General features: G+C 34.0%; 2 protein-coding genes across 2 annotated transcripts; one reads left to right on the top strand and one right to left on the bottom strand.

Moving 5' to 3' along the window:
* Positions 1-623: 623 nt before the first annotated feature.
* On the bottom strand, positions 624-10,575 carry LOC106618424 (uncharacterized). Its single transcript, XM_036373588.2, has 9 exons — positions 10,399-10,575; positions 9,244-10,336; positions 8,400-8,830; positions 5,199-5,390; positions 3,686-3,825; positions 3,073-3,568; positions 2,687-2,944; positions 2,480-2,629; positions 624-853 (listed from the first exon to the last, which is right to left on the bottom strand). Exons 1-9 carry the CDS (start codon positions 10,492-10,494, stop codon positions 773-775), a joined length of 2,937 nt encoding a protein of 978 aa, XP_036229481.2. The 5' UTR covers positions 10,495-10,575; the 3' UTR covers positions 624-772.
* Positions 10,576-16,325: 5,750 nt separating this feature from the next.
* Positions 16,326-17,131, top strand: LOC106618431 (uncharacterized). Its single transcript, XM_014236184.3, has 2 exons — positions 16,326-16,790; positions 16,849-17,131. Exons 1-2 carry the CDS (start codon positions 16,407-16,409, stop codon positions 16,990-16,992), a joined length of 528 nt encoding a protein of 175 aa, XP_014091659.2. The 5' UTR covers positions 16,326-16,406; the 3' UTR covers positions 16,993-17,131.
* The last annotated feature ends 1,012 nt before the right edge of the window (positions 17,132-18,143 follow it).

The raw sequence follows: 18,143 nt of genomic DNA on the forward strand, positions 1-18,143 counted from the left end.
TATCGACGGCAACTTGGAAACAAAAAATTAAACGACAACAACAACGAGAATAGGGCCGAATAATCTAAAATTATAGACATTAAAACTTCTCATATATTAATTTTGATAGCTGCTTAATATGCTTGTTAAATCTAAATGAAATAAAAAAGTTCTCTGCTATTTTCACCAAACATAAAATAGTTTCTTCATCAAAGCAATATCACAACAATCCTCTTTCATTTGTTGTGGATCTCAGCATGATTCAATTATGTACCTATATAAGGTTGTGTCGATAGCCCAAAAACAACAATTTGTCAAAAGTGTTTTAATTCATAATGTCAAAATCAGCCGTTTTGCTTTGTTTTATTTTTATGATTCAAAAATAAAAATTTCAAAGGATAAAACCAATGAAAATGTGTTTTTTGAGTGATAACTGAAGGCGAATAGATTGTAAATTTCACAAAATCATCAAAATGTAAACAGAAAATTCATGAGAAAAACAAAAAACAATTTTTTTTGACATTATGGATTACATTTTTTTTCGTAAGAAAAACCACGCTCCGTAGTAACACAACCTTACATAATTGAATCATAATCTCAGCCTTCCTTCCAAAGCAACAGCTAAAATTAACTACATACATATATTTTTTAACGTCATTTAATGGGATTATTTGAATGCGTTGTGATTTTACATAACACATAATAACGTTTCAAAATACATTTTGAAGAGCAAGAGCGCTAAAAAGCATGCATTTGTAACTAAGTATTTATTATGTGTAGAATGTAGAAAATATCAAATAAATAAGTCCAACATTTTATGATCCAATGCTTCCAATTCCGTTAGAATTTCCTTGGAAATAGTATTGTTTTCATTCTAGGAAGAAAATAAATAAACTTAGAAAAACTTACACAGATTGTAGGTATAAATGAGAATAATTTTTGTAAAGAGTTCTTCTAGTATTATTAAAAAAGTCAAAGTGAGACTTTTAGTCACTTCACATGATAGATTATAGCGAGGTCTATTCTTATAACGTTGGTGGCTAGTTTATGTCATCTATATACATACATATGTGACAGTTGTCATACTGTATGACAAATGGGTCTATTTAAAAAGGAAGAAAGTATTATTTCCTCGAGACAAAATGTAATGTGCCATGAACCGTATTCTTTGGGTTTGAACCCAAGTGACTTTACCTGTGCACATATCTCAAAAGAATGTTCACATACGAGATAACCATTGATACTCGTACTTCATGGCAAATACTGCTGCGATTTGGGTTATCTGGAACAGAATATTTATTCGGGTAGCTAACGTGGCGCCTGACATGTAAGTAAAAAATGTTCTCCCCACTGATGCCATTAGTCAATTCAACGTCATATTCAAAAAACGTCCTCGCCTTTTAAATAAATTAATTAGTGTAATGCCTCCAAACATTAAATATTATGCAATTTAAGTTATTTTTGATTTTATTTCTTCTTTTCTCTCTTCTAACCGATTGCACAAAATATTTATATATTACCCGAAATATATATCAATAAGCGAAAATTAATTATATTTATTACCAAAAACACTGAAGGGTACAAAAAAAAAAGGGTTGAAGTAAAAATTCTGTACTTTTCAGCGAAGAATGTCACTAAAGTATATAAAGGTACAAAATATTAGCTTTGTTAATATTTGAGTTAAAATATCTGAACCTCGCTGAATTATGATTCTGAATCAAAGATTACAACCGGGGCACTTGGCTGGGCCGATCGATGTAGTCTTCAAAGGAAAAAGTTAAACGCCTACAAATTATACTGGCACCTAATCCACTATCATTATCACTTTCAATGAAAGTTTCTCAAATAAAGAGCAGAGTTTTCTATTTGCATCATTTGAGGGAAATATGGCCAAAGAGGAAGTTTTTAAGCCCATTTTTAAGATAAACTTAAGATAATGTTTTTTATTAAAATAAACGTTTTAGGTGCGGTTAAGATTTCATCCAACATTTTCAAGAATCGGGAATATTATAAACGGAATATTCATACATATTCATATATACGGATAGTCCCAGTTTTTATTTTAGGGCTCTTTGTAAACTTTTTAAATTAATAGTTAAAATGTATGGAGATGTACGTAAATATTATTAAATGATAAACCTTTTTGTTTAAACTATTAAAAAATGCAAAATTTTTTCCTTGTTTAACATAAGTTGGGAGCATTAAAACAGTATTATTTTTTAGAAAATTTTGAAATTTGGAACCTTTCCAATAAATTCTCCAGTATTTCGACTAAGATAGGGGCTTCTTAATACGTTTTACTTCAGCTCCTTCTTTCTTCAAAAACGCTTACATGGGCTAGAGGCCCATCATCTTGCTAATTGTTGTTTTAGGCGAGTTAAGTTGGTCGTACCGAAAATCATTGAAGTTATTTAGCGCTACCGACCACACATTTACATATCTTTATATGAAGTGTCTCTAACTAAGCAATTTTGTAGAAATATTTTTACAGTACACTCACCACATGTGCATATTTCCATAGTTTTAAAGCATTTTCTATCCTTCCTAATCTTAAATTGATCAAAGCTAAATAAGCCCAAATATCCGGTATATGTAGTGGGTAGTTTGTAGCGTTAGCAAAATGTCCTTCCGCTTCTGGCAAACGATTTAACTATGTGCAAAAAATAAATAAATACACAATTCTAAACCCGTTTGGTGAACCGTTTACCTTGTACATCGCTTTACCCAGTCCATAATATGCCACGAAGGCACCTGTACCGAAAAATAGGTATTTTTCATAGGCTTTTATGGCATCCAAAAGTTTACGCTCATTATAACGAAAATTGGCGTAACGCAGTAGTCCAAGTTTCAGGCATTGATTATCATTATCCTTACTATCCAAAATTCGGTGATAATACTTTAATGCCTTGCTAATTTCACCACGATAATACTCGATATTGCCATTTGTGAATGCAACCAGAGCCTTCTGTAAACGATAAACCCAGAAAGATTGTTTAATAAAATTACCCACATTTTACTTCACAAAAACAATTACATTAGATTAAGGATTCAAATGCTTTTGATAAATCAACTACCAAAATTAAGCGAACTCACCATAGATTTATCGTCATCAAAACTCTGCATAGTATAGTCCTCTTTCAAATCATCTGTTAGTATTTTAATCGTGCTTTTAAACATATATTTCTCAACAAGAGTGCATTCGTATGAGATCGCATCAAAAACGATGTCGGCAAATAAATAAGTGCCTAACCATAGGAAATGTTTTACGATTATAAATAATAATTGGCCCTTTTTTGTGTAAAATTGTACATAGACGTCGTTATAAATCGAGAAACGACTATATGGTATGTTTGGAAAGTCCCAATAATGTTGGCCGATGAGATTTTCATACTTCAGACGAGTAAAGTCAATACCAGGAAAATAACCGCATTGCTTATATATACAATGCAATAGTATCCATGTCTCCAATTCGAGCGGATATTTTGTCGAAAATTCATTGAGCATTTCGATCAGATAAGACAAAGCTTCATTAAAACTCTTTTCATTTCTCTTCAACTTCATGTAGTTGAGGTAAATTACGGCCATTTCGCTAAGTTTTCAAAACGAGAATAATTAAAATTCGTAAATTAATTATTTATATGAACTTGTATATAATATACTCGTGTATAACATATATACCTATATGAATAGTACTTGTAATACTTACGTATAATAGGCCGCACGCTGAGGTACCTCTCTCACTGGATTCTTTGCGTACTCGAGCGCTGAGTCGAACTTAAGGGTTTCAATGTCGTAAAGAAAATTGCAAAAGTGCCAAGTAGAATTATTGGCATATATTTGTGAGAACTACAAAAAAGTTAGAAGCTTTAAAATAATAATAATAATAATAAAGTAAAGTCGTGGTCTTGGGAGCAACGACAAGAGTGTTGAAAATGAATGACTTTCAGCCTATTTCGAATAACCCAGCGAGTCACAGCTACCAAACCAATACATTGCAAAAAATAGAGCGGAAACTAACACACACATACATACCGTGCAACTCATGAGTGGTTTCATGATCTTCGAGCAATCGATAAACTTATTTACGGACCATTGTCCTGATATCGATAAATAGAGATTTGTGTATACGCCTTAATGTAATAAAAATTTGTTTTATGATACTGGTAAACGGACTGCGATTTGAACAAGTCGCGTCATTGAAGCTAAAATGCTAAACTTCTTCAAATACCGCTCGAAAAACAAGAGTACATATAGACATGTGCCTTGGGTGCCTGCAGAGTGGACGCTGAAAGCTGAGCCGAGCGCAAAGCTGACGAATGCGAGAAATCAACTTCAAAACTGTTTGCGTACATTTTTATACGAAATCGCGCAGGCAGTGCAGAGTGGAAGCTGACTGAAGCCGTTTTTTAGCGCCGACTCGAGTGTTGCATAGTTCATGTGTATGTTGGTATGGTGGTCTCATATTTTGCTTGCAAGGAATTACCATGAATGTGGTAGAACAATATTTAGAATACCCGCTATTAATATATGTAAGAGAAAACTTATGACAGAATTCCCTTATCTATCAGAATTTATTAAATACCCGCTATTAATATTCTCAAGGCCAAATTTATGACGGAATTTGCTAATCTATCGGGAAGTATTAAATACCCGTATTTTTTACGCCCTATTTTATTTCTTTTTCTCACAAAAGATTTATTAATTAATTACATTTTTTGTTTTAAATAAAATGATATTCGAACTAAATCCTTTGCGGTTAAAAGAAAGTGTAACGAACAAGAAACAGAACAGAACAGAATCTCGCACCCACTCTGCGGTACTCAAAATCGATCAGTACTGATCGAAATCAGCTGTGCGCTCGGCTCGGCTTTCAGCGTCCACTCCATTTTTTCCATTAGGAATGTTTGAGATGATGATGAACTCGCTAGGTACTGTATTGAGAAATCACTTAAAAACCGACTCTAGCGAGAATTTTTAAAAACATGTCTCTTTTTTATCGGTATATGAAATGTATTAAGAGTTACTATTGGAAAAAAATTATGGGACTTGCATAGCAGATTTCTTTATTACATGAAATTAAAGTGCAATACCTTCATGTTTACCTCACCTTATAAAGGTTTTTTAATAAAAAGGTGAACACTTGGAATCATAAGAAACATTAATATTATATTGTATATCGTATCATATTTTTTATATACATACAAATAGATATTATTTACCTTTTCCAAGAGAAAATCGGCAAGTTTTTTGTCCCCTGACTCATTGAGTAGTTTTATATAACTCATTCTCCTTTGAAGTTTTGTATCTTCCTTAATTGTGCCTTGGTCGATTAACATAGCTTTATTATCAAACGATTTCAAAACATTATAAACGCGTTGTGTTAACTCCTCATAAACAAGCGTCATTAAATTCTGTAATTATGCGAAAAAAGTCTACGATTAGAGCTCTTGTTATGTTTCAACTTAAATAATATATGGATAAAAAGGCCTTAAGGAACTCATAGAAATTTTAACAGAAAGCTCTGGTAGCGCTGTTGGGTAAATAACCGGTAAATGGCTTGCAGGGTAGTTACATAACTTTTGGGTTCAGTGCCACAGAATCAGGGATTAAAAAGTTTCGCTTCAGATTGAGTAAAACTTAACGAAATCTGTTTGGTTTTTTAATTTCCGATGATCCAGTTCAGAGGTATATTGGTCACCACAAAACGTCTTTTCTGAGAGGAGCTTCCTGAGATCAGCTGTAGCTCTTTTCCAAATAAATATTTTTACTAGTACTAAGTCTTAAAATATAGTTAAAAGATACCATAAATGTGTATAATTTTTTGGATCAATAAATTTGAAAGTTTTCTCAGAAAAATTTCTAGAAAATTCACTCTTTTCGGGCTTCTAACTATATAACGTCTTAAGATATCTTGATGAAACTTGCCACATATGTTCCTTGGCACACAAGGGAGGTTGGTATTGCAGATGGGTGTAATCGGACCACCGCCACAAAATGCCATAATTAAGCACTAAATTAAGATACAAAAATTTAATTTTGGACAGGGGATCGCAGTAGCGAGCAAAACTATTGGGTTTAAAAAAATTTTAAAGTGGGCGTGCCCCTTCCCCGTAAATGGTTACATATATATCTTCCAAACCGTTAAAGCTAAGTCAACCACTTTAGCTGAGCAAAAGATTTTTTAGCACATCTTCATACATTGTGAAAATGGATAAAATCAGATAACATTTACGCTTACCCCATATACAACGGCTATGTTAAAAACACTTTTACGTAAAATCCTATATCACAAGAACTACTTGACCAATTTCACACCAAATTGGGTGTGTGAGGTAGTACACACATTGCTATCATACTTGTACACTGTGAAAATGGCCGAAATTATATGACAACCACGACTACTTCCCATAAAACAATCATTTAAATTCCATCTGATTCTTTCACTTTTCGGCATACACTTCAAACATCAATGAAATTGTCAGAATAAATCTTTGCCCAAATAGTGTCCTCAAGGTATTTCATCTTACTCCCAAAAATTGTCGAAATCGGACTATAAATTTTCAAAGACCAAGATACCAATCATGTGGACTTCAGTGCATATGGCTAATTTTTTACTGAACACATCGGTCATCCTGTGAGGTCTAGTATTGAAATTCGGGGAGATTATTTTTATGGTGACAGGACAGCATGCCCTTGTGTCAAAAATGGATCAAATCGGGTCAATCCTTGGCTTACCCCCTATACGTAATACATATAAATATTTTCGAACTTTCGGTTGACTTTAAACCGCATTTATTGGTCAATATGTAAGGAATCTTAATGAAATTCAGAAATAATCTCTTTGTTCTCTTAGTTTATTCTCTTGCCTAAAATGGATGAAATCAGGGCAATAATGTACCTTGTCCCCATGTGTTCTTTAATGAAATTCAGAGAGTATCTCTTTCTGGTAACAATATGTCGTAATACCAAAACTGGATAAAATCGGGTCACAATATCACCTAGCCCCCAAATAGCTTATATAAGAAAATGTGTAAGAATTATGTATAAATTTTACACTTTCGGTTGGCTTTATACCATACGCATATACGAGTATCGGTCAACATGTAAGATATCTTAGTAAAATTAAGTGAAAGCATAATATTGGGTATATTGTATTTAATGCCGAAAATGTGCGATATCGATCCAGGAATTACCCCAGCTCCCAAATACAATGTAGAATGATTTTCATTAGTACAGAATGGAATTGGGAAATCCTATCGTTGTGTAATTTGAATTGTTTCGCAACATTTTATACTTTTACAACATGTTGCTACATATTATAATAGTTTTTTTCACCCAACGGTTGTTTGTTTCACCTTAAACTATTCGAGATAAATATAGGGTTAAATATATGTATGTATATATACATGATCAGCATGATGAGACGAATTGAAATCCTTATATATTGCTGACGGTATGTTAGGTATCTTAATGAAACTCAGAGGGCATCTGTTTCTGTTAATAATAAGTATTAATGCCAAAAAAAGATAAAATCGTGTCAATACTACACATTTCTCCCATATACCTAAAAGGAATTTCCAACTTCCGATTAGCCTTATACCGTATACATCGGTCAATATGTAAGATATCTTAGCAAAATTAACTGAGCTGAACTGGATATACTACCTATAGTTTAATGCCGAAAATATGTGAACTTATATTATATTATACTCCACATAATAATTTTCGCTTTCTAACAAACCACTGAATATGATTGGAGTTGGTCTAGACCTTGCACACATTTGGTGTAGTAAAAAGAAATCCAAAATTTTTTTGAATAGATGGCGTTATTTATCTGTATCTGGAGTTATATAAATCTGATCGGGTTCGGTTAGAAAGATGACATTTCCTACTAATCTTTTCTGACAGTTTTGATTGGTTGATTCACTTTTGTTTGAGCGCGCGTCGAAGATGGACACTATAGCTTTTTGCTACACCTAATACAGTTTTGCTTCGATGAGGAACGCAAGCCAGGTGGCTGAAAATGTGAATCTGATACAGTAACAGCCAATCTGCGCAATTTTTGTTTCGTCGATTCTTTTCCGGTAATTTCGATGTCAAAGATGCACCACGCTCTGGAAGACCAATTATTGAAAAAATCGATCAAATAATGGAAATCGCCGAGTCCAAATATCGATTACGATTGTCCAGGACTTAAACATTGTACAAAAACCGTTTGGAGCCATTTGAATAAGGCTAGATGCGAAAAGTAATAATTAAAGCAATTTTGCAGCAATAATGAAAATGAAAAAATTGTCGGGATAACGTAAGGGGGAGTTTGCTTATGATGTATGAAAAGAAAAAACAAAAGAATGGGGTGTAATTTCATACGAGTATATAATGTGAACATGGTGTAAGGTAGTTTCTTTATTCATGCTTACCGTAAATTCGATACTAGTTTCTGTCGGAACACGTACATTAAAATCATAAGCTATAAGATCTGTAATTTTCCAAGACAATATTTTCAGTTCACAGCACACGTATGATTTACTGTCGTTAAAATCAGTTATATTATTTTTTAATATATTCATTGCTATGGATTTAATTTCTTGATTAAATTTTCTGTAAGCCTCCTCCCGTTTATAAAAGAGACTTCGATTATCCTTCAGCAGTGAATTACATACATATTTATCTTCATCGGCGGGTGCAATATTATCAATATTTTTGGTTATAATAGATCGCCCGCTTCTACTTTCCGTTATGGGAGAATAAAAACTAATATTTAATGTGGCAAACGCTGTTTTATGATCAACGTTGTACTTTACATTCATGGCCGGGTCATCCAATACGACGGCAAACCGGCAAGCATTCACTGTGAACAAAAAGGAAGTAAGCCGTAAGTAAGGAAACTAAACCTATAGAGTAGACACACCGGCCATATATGGCATTAAATTATATAATGGTCTATATTTAACTGGAAGAAATAAATAAATTAAATTAATAAAATATCACTTGTAATTTGTGTAGAATTTTAAATCCGTTTCTCTCGACCTTCGATTATTTAAAATAAAACATTCTTGCACCAAATGTAATACAAGTATATATAATATTATTTCTAAAGCATTCTGCGATTTTATCAGTCGTACAGTGACACAAATAGAGAATGATGTTGGCTTAAGAATTCGACAATTTAAAAGTTATTCGTTCGTCGTTTGTTTAATACCAAAGAGGCAAAAACCTTCTTCTTCTGGGCCGATACATCTGTTTTTGGTGAAGAAGACTTACCATTAGGATAAAGAAAAATGTGTGCTTCTAGGGCTCCTTGAAGCAGTATATTTTCGGGTTGCTTGACGTTATAAACTTTTACAACTAAACATTGTTCATCGCTTCCAATAACTTGCTCGAGCTTTTCAGTCAACGCATCGGTGAGTACAAATCGAACAGTCGAATTCGATGTTAAGGCGTACTCGTGGAAAATATTAATCAAATGGAAATTAAATTCTCTGCCTTCAGTGCAAAATAGATTCCTTAGAAAATTTTGCGGTTTATTCGTGCATCCGGTTCTCACGTCTGGTGAACATCGTTGATTAGGATTGCGCAAATTTTCCCAACAGAAATAAACGCTCTGAGCTTTAATTATATTCTTTCGAAACACTTTAAAAGTGCAAATCTTAAATTCGTCAAATGACAAAATTTCATTTTCGAATTTGGCTTGAAAAAGTATATCCACACACATTTCATCCGCCATATCCAACAACTCCTCATTCAAATTAAATAAAGATTCTAAGCTAAGAAATGCCAGATTGGTAATACGCAAGATTTTCATAAGTGGCGATTTGGTATAAATACTCCATATAGTCTTTACAGCCCCTCCACCACTTGCCCAGTTGGGAGAGTATAGGAATACAACCATTTGAAGTGATATACTTTCATCGGAGAATAGTTGAAGGATATCGATATATCCCTTTGCTATATAGTTATTCTCTTTAATGTCGATTTTGTACTTGGATTCGATGTCGTAACCGAATTCCGCTTGCCTTTCCCGTTCAGATTTATAGCGGTTTTCGTCCATGGAGTGTCTCTTATTTGATGCCATGTGACGTTTTACTAACACACATATTTGCTCTGCAGCGAAATAGTTTGCAGCTTCCATGTCATCTTGTTCAATAATTATAGCATAAACGCATTTTTCCTCTCCTGTTAAAAGTTGATTGAACATATGTTCAGGCTCCTTAGGTGAGTTAAAAAATTCGGCACGGGAATGCGTTAATTCCATATATGTGCCTTTTTCATTGGCGTTGAAATTAGTAATTTCTATCAGTTCTAACCACGCAAATACCCGCTGCTTATGGTTTTTTGGCGTGTCATCAGTTAATCTCTAAAGTGAAATTAAAAACCTCTTTTTAAGTTAATATAATAAATATGTAAATTAGATGTGACCTTCGGGCTCTGGCTAGTAACTGACTTCGTTCTCTCATCTTCGTCTCTGTGAGTTTTGATGGTATGAACTTGGTCTGCTTGTTGTATTTTATTCATTTTACAATAATTAAAGTTACAAATTTATAGGAAATAAAAACTGTTAAAAGCTGTCGATATATTTTCTAAGTTATATTATTGTTGTTGGTTTACATTATTGATTGAATAGTGAAGGAAGTTGTGATAGTCTGCAAAGTAAGATCACATTTAATAATTCAATAAAGTAAGCTAGCGAAATGCAAACCTTTTAATGTTTAATGTTATTATGAGCAATTTCCAGCGTCAGCGTATGAATTCAAAACTTCACATCAGACGATATTGTGAATCATATATTGTACAATCCCAGGGATCCCAAAACCGGGGGAAGACAAAACCGAGTATAGCTATTTTAAATATCTTGCCACATTATGAGCGGGAAAATGTTCTTACTAAGGTCCATTAAGATGAACTTGTGAGATAGCTAAGTTTTTCGGTATAAAACCAACCACAGACAAAATGGTCATCATATCCGGTATCTTAGGTTTGGAATAGATAAAACTTCATTTCGACCATTTTTTGACATCGTTTAACAGCATTTTCTAGGCGTGCCAATAGTCAAATTTCGCAAATTAATCATTACAAACCATTACAAACTCAGAGTGCCAAGGAAAAGGTACACCAACTTTCATTAAACTATACAAAATTTTACTTAAGCTGCCGCTTGGACGAAAAGACAAACATACGGGAATCCCTCCTGCGAATGGCAGGCACCTTGACGTTGGGCAGGGGCTTAGGTCGCAAGGCATTCTCGGCATCTCTGAACCAATGTGAGAAGTGCTGCCTAGCACCTCTGTCCGATCGCAGCACTGGAAGTAATGCTGGAGCTAACACCGCTACATATAGTGATCGAGCGGACGGCTTAACAGACCTTGCTTCAAATGTCAGCAGAAGGGTTTGGCAAAGGGAAGGTAATCTCGTCCCAGCAGATGAAGGCTCTAAGTGACGCAATGCCACTGGCCCTTCTTCCAAGGGACAGCATTACAAAACAGTAAGCTTCACTAGGAAGTTCAGGGTTACCCTTAGCAGTAAGGCAGAATGGAACGATTCCACGCTGGACATACTACTAAGAAACAGTACTATCAAGTGGTACACCGACGGCTCGGAAACGGCGGAGGGGATTGGCGCAGGGGTCGCAGGACCACGCACCGAGCTCTCCATCCCCATGGGAAGTTTTCTAGCACATTCCAGGCGGAGGTATATGCTATAAGTCGGTGTGTAGAAATAAACCTCCAACGCGACTACCGCAATAAGATCATCGCCATATTCAGCGATAGTCAGGCAGCACTAAAAGCGATCTCGGCTTTTGAGGTCAAATCTCTACTAGTGCAGGAGTGTATAGAACGGCTGAACAGCCTATCAAGTCTCAACAGAGTGCACCTCATCTGGGTGCCTGGTCACAGGGGTATAGCAGGAAATAAACTTGCTGACGAGTTGGCCCGCTCTGCAGCCTCTACAAACATGGTAGGACCAGAACCGTGCGTAGCGGTTGGTCCACATACCATTAAGGAGCTGCTCCGTAAAGAGGAAAGAGCAGGCAGGGAGAGACACTGGCAACATCTCCAAGGCATGCGCCATGCCAAGTTGCTAATGGGGGCTTACAACCTCAGACAGTTTAAAACCGTAATCAATCTCCCGAGGAACAAATTTCGGCTTCTGGTCGCGTTCTACACCGGATATTGCAAGCTTAACAAGCATTTATTTAACATGGGCTTGGTCTCCTCTGCAAACTGCCGGTTCTGCGACATGGAGTCGGAAACCCCAGAACACCTACTAATGGACTGCACATCAGTCTGAAGACGTAGAGTCAAGGCCCTGGGATCCATGTTTCCAAACAGGGATCGCATCGCCTCATTGGCACCTAGCAGTGTATTGGAGTTCATCAATATGCTAGGGCTAGATGAGTCGCTGTGACTTAGGGGAGGGCACAATAGACCATAGGTCGCGGTGCATACCTCAATCATTATCTAATCTACGGGAATCAATTCGTTTCATCTTCCTGATCATTTTGATATACATATGTATATACAATTACTGAAAATAAAATAGAATCAAAAGTTTATTCACAACTATTTGCAAAAAAAAGAGTTACCAAAGTTTTTAGAAGGAAACAACTATTTTTTATTGTTAATAAAATTTATTTTAAACATTTCAAAGCAAAAATAACTTAATAAAATTTTAAGTATTGTCAATCGACAACTTTTAAAGAAACTGTCAGAAACTTCAATTGACAATAATATAGAATCAAGGGACCAAAACTCGTAAATTTTTATTAAAAATGAATATATAATATATAAGTTAGAATTTCTTGCAAAACCTTTATTTGTGAGTACGGTAGCGCCCTATTTCGTGGTTTGATGGGTCCCAACTTTTCCTTTACAATCTTCCACAGGTTTTATATAGGATTTAAATCCGGAGATTGATCCTGTAGCCACGTCTTGATAAAAATCTCTATCTAATTGACATCCTGAGACTTCGTTTCACGTGGCAGTCCTCTCAATTCGCATTTTATGTGGTTTCAAAGCAGTGAAAACAAATTTTTGGGATATTTTTATAGTTTTTGAAATTTCCCTTTCGGTATACCCTTATTATAATTCACTGATTCAATTGCGATACATAATAGGTGAGAGAGCAACACAATTTTATTTAATTCATTCTTTTTTTTAATTTCTAAGCCCGGGACGGTCGGGACCCTTAACTCGGAATCCAGACTCTCCCGGCCAAACCGGGACGAATGGTCAGCTAAGTTTAACTGTTATTTTGCAAACTTTTTATAAGCTTAAGCTCTGCCGCTGTGCAGATATTTCCTCGGCCCATTTCTTCTAAATACTATAGCAAAACAGTTTCAGCAAATATCCTAAATATAATTGTTTACTAAATGACTCGTAGAATTGATTTTTTTTATTTTCTTGATCCTATTTTTATTTGTTATGACAACAAATGAACACTTTTGTTTAATTTGAACACAAAGATATCAGTCAAATGTAACAGAGCTACCGTCATGTTTTAAAAGATAAATATTGTAAGAATAAATTATTTTGCGAATTTTAGAGTTTCTATAAATTAAATATTTAGTTTGCCACGAAGTTTGTAACACCCAAAAGGAAACGTCGTAGACCCTACAAAGGGTATATATATATACATTGATCAGCGTGACGAGCTGACTCGATTTAGTATATGGTATATTCAAACTAATCCCTCAGTTTTTAAAGGTCACTAGAATGTATGCCGTATAAGCAGTTGAACATTTTTTTAACACTTTTATGAAAAATTGAACTCTGTCGCGGTGTTATCGTATCCGTAAAATCTTCCGTTAACATTCGAAGGAAATATAAATGAAAACTCGGGTCTGCTAAAAATTGCAGTCGGAAATTGTCGTCTTCTTCTAGATCTTTTTCCTACCTACATTAAGAATTGGATGAAAATTGCAGTAAGGAGAAATTGAATTCAAAATAAACACTTCCTTGATCATACTTGATAGTGGAATGAAGAGAACATTCGAAGCAGTGAGTAACATTAACGAATCGTTCTGATTTCTATGGCAGCTCCATAATAGAAAGAGTATGAACTCAACGCAGCTGCAAAAAATTTTGCATAATAGTATTCCGTTGATGTATCTGATAAGTTGTTGGATTTCCAGACTATTATCGAGCATTCGCTGCCGCCAAAGCTTAATCATGTTAGTGATTAGATTTCAAAAGAACCATAAATATGGTATAGATATGTATGTTGGAATGAGATGTTTCTGTCGTCTTATTAATTGCCAAGTCTTGCTATCTCTATTACATTATTGATTTTCAAAATCGTATACGGTTTGTTAGAATAAAATATAATAAAATCATTATATGTAGTATATGGTAGTTAGGGTAATTCATAGACTAAATTCACATTTGTTCGGCATTAAACTAAAGAATATCCAATATTATACACTTAGTGAGGAGGCTCAGGCAAGTTTTCACCCGATTTTATTCACTTTGGCACACTTAGGTACACTGTTAATGGAAAAACACTCTCTCTCAACTTCATTAAGATAACTAACATATTGACCGATATATGCGGTATAAAGAAAATCAAAAGTTCGTAAATCTTTATATTAGGTTATTGGGCCTATAGGAGAAGTATTGATCCAATATATCTCATAGGTTGACTGATATTTTCGGTAAAAGTTAGCCAGACGCACTGTGGTCCATATTTCCTGTATCTGGGGGATTGAACAATTGTAGCTCGATTTATTCCTATTAAGTCCTCTAAAACTATTTCGGGTGTAAAATTTAATGTCTCTGGCGCAATCATTTATTGATTTATCGTACTTTTAGTAGTTTTTAACACAATCGTTATATGTTGTATGGGCGAAGTTATAATCCGATTTCATACATTTTAACACTGCCGGCGGCTATAACAAAAAAAAAATTGTTCGTCATCCTGATCATTTATATATTGTACATAACCATATCTCGATTAGTTCAAGGTGATGCAAACAACCGCTGGGGGAACAAAACTATTTTACTCTGTAGCAATATGCTGAGAAAATATAAACATTGCTTTTAAAAACATTTATGAATTTTTGACGATATATTTGCTTTTACAAAACATTTTTTTTTCGACATTATGGGTACAAACACTTCTTTCGTAAGAGGAAGTGCACTCCGTATCGACTAGGGTTGCGAATTTTTTTAATCAAAAACTGAATTTTAAATGAAATGAAAATTTAATTTTTATTCACAACATCGGAATTAAAAAATGAAAACCTCGTTTTTTATCCGGTATGTGAGATTAACATTTCATATTATTTATTGTTATTCCGGTAAGCAGGACAAAATAAAATAAAAATTGAATTCAAATTTTAATTCAATTATTTTTTAATGCATTATTTGAAACCCTGTTATTGACACAACCTTATATGATGTGTCCTGTGATTTATTTATGTTTCGTTTTACTATGTCAAAAATTTGAGCAATGTTGTCAAATTCTTTGAACAGAGCTTCCCAAAATGTAAACTCAGGGTTTGTTATCTGGGTTTTCAAGTAGACTGGCTTCTGTAGCTTTCCGCAAATAACAATCCTGTTTCAAAATTCAGCGCAAGCACAACGACTATTATAATCCGCTATCCATCTACAATACCGGTGCTAGTATCTTTAAAGAAGAAATTAATATATATATGGTCCAAAATTGTTATTACATATCATTGCAGATAACTCATTGGTTAAAAGGTCGCCTAACGCCTAAAACCAAGCGACCACTTTTGAGCCATCTGCCCTTTATTCTTCTTCTCCCTTACATAAAGAACTTTTCCTTGCCTTCTAACTTTTTTTTTGCCTGTTTCTTTATTTGATTCGCTTTCAAATTTAAGCCTTTCTTCTATTAAACTAACTAATTTTCGTATATTACTTTTAAACATTTTTTAAAGGTAGTTAAATTCTCATTTTAGTTATAGTGCTTATAAATGTACATGCACGATAATGAAGGAGAAATTCTAGAAATTTTAATAATAGAGTTCCATTCTTATTAAAAGAACTTAAATGACATTATTCATAACGGCAAAATTACGATTTCTTTAGCGCTGCGATCTGATAGTATGGACGATAGAGGTGCCCTCAGGATTAAAAAATGTATACACATATACTCGCCTTTGATTTTCGAGATATTTCTATTTAAAGTTCAAAAATTGTAAAAGTAATGCGTGCGCGTCGAGCTCCTCTGCACTGGAGTGCAACTGCAACAACATCCGTCCATACGATCAGATCGTGGCGCCAAAGAAACCGTAGCCGTAACCGTATTAATAGTAAATGGTTAAATCCCAAGGAAAATCAGCCGGCAACGCTAGGTGACAGAAATGTCAAAAAATATCTACTCATAGATGGTTCTAATGCCATATTCAGCTGTTCAAACTCAGATAATTGATTAATTTACAAACAAATATCCAACGTTTATAAACTATGGGTGCACCGGAACTGCCTGGAGACCCTGGTGAGGAAGACGTACATGCAATACAGACAAATGTTCAGCATCCTCCAATGCCTAGTGATGATAGTGACAATGAAATGAACACACTGGATGCATACAATGGATACCAGCCATTGGCGACGGGCAACGACATCAACGATTTCAACGAAGTCGCAATGGATGACAATGATTCTGTAGATGACGACTCTGAAGAAACAATGCAATATGTTGATAACGCGAGTGCTGTTGAAAATGGTAGTATCAATGATAATTTGCCAGAGGTAGAGAGTGCAGATGCTGAAATCGAAAGGCAAATTTGGAGCCAACCACGCCCCAAGGAATTACAATTAGAATTAGATACTAATAAAACCACACAAGTAAATAATTTAAATTCATAAAAGTTAAACAGTAATATATATTTGAAATAAATTTTAGATTTTAAATGTCATGGCAAATATAACACTTCCTAATGCTGTAGTACCTGAATGGGCCAACGGAGTGCCGGAAGAGCGGTGGAAAGAGGAACTACTCGAACGTATACGGCAACGTGGAGATCTACTCCAAAATATCGATAAATGAATACGAATTGCTACGAAAGTTTATAATTGATTATAGTAGTTTTATGTATCTATGTAGTCTGAATTTAAGTATAAATAGTATTTTAAATAAAAGTGTTTGAAACTGCTGGTACTCCTTGTTTCAATTCAATAAATATGTATATTTAGTGATTTTAATTATCAGTAAGCAGGGGTGCAACTAATAAGGAATAATTAAATAACATTTAAATTACACATTTTTTTTATTTTGTTATCCCGAAAATCTTAATTGAACAAATTTTAAATCCCAAAAATCGGATTAACAAAACCCAAATACCTGATTGTAAAATCGGAAAATATTTTGATCCCAATCATATAATAAATAATTAAAAAAATAAATTGTTTTAGAATTAACATTTATTCGCGTTTGCGTACTTCCCGTTCTACCATTTTGTAATAAAGCTCGCACAGAGCCATCATCTTCAATACTCTAGAACAAAGGTCGGCAAACTTATACATTCAAACGAATAATATTCTTTTAAGTTTTAATTCTGATTTTGGGACTAAAAATCTAACTTTATATTTTTACTATATAATTTAAAAAAAATTTAATCCGAAACATTTTAAATAAACAATTTAAATCTTAATTTAATAATCTCGGAATTTGTTATCTATGATGTTGGGATTAAAAATTAAATTTTAATTCTTTAATAGCAATGTTATGATTGAATATTAAAAAAGTAATTTCTAATCGAAAGCTTTTTTATTAAAAAATACGCAACGCTAAACGTAAGATAATTTATTTTTTTCAATTAAAATTAAAATTTATTTTAGGATATGTAATAAATAAAAGAAGAGAGATATAAAAATCTTTTGGTTTTATCAAATCTTAAGACCCACATTCTCATAACTCTCTAGGGATCTACGTAACCGGAACGGACCCGGATTTTGCCGGCCAAGGACTGTCAACTCGGCAAAATTCTGTCGCTACAACAACAACTCCTACTTTCCATACAGTCATATTCCATATATTCTCCATGCACCAAAAATACGTACATAATTTACCTCTAGATATCGAAAATTGTTGCATATCTACATCTTATTTTGTACGTATTTATATCCGTTTCCTATCTTTTATCTTATCGAATTTCGAATATCGCAGAATAGTTGTGTTCTTTCTATTTTCTAGACCTC

The sequence above is a fragment of the Bactrocera oleae genome, chromosome 3 (assembly GCF_042242935.1).
Source record: "Bactrocera oleae isolate idBacOlea1 chromosome 3, idBacOlea1, whole genome shotgun sequence".
NCBI lineage: Eukaryota > Metazoa > Arthropoda > Insecta > Diptera > Tephritidae > Bactrocera > Bactrocera oleae.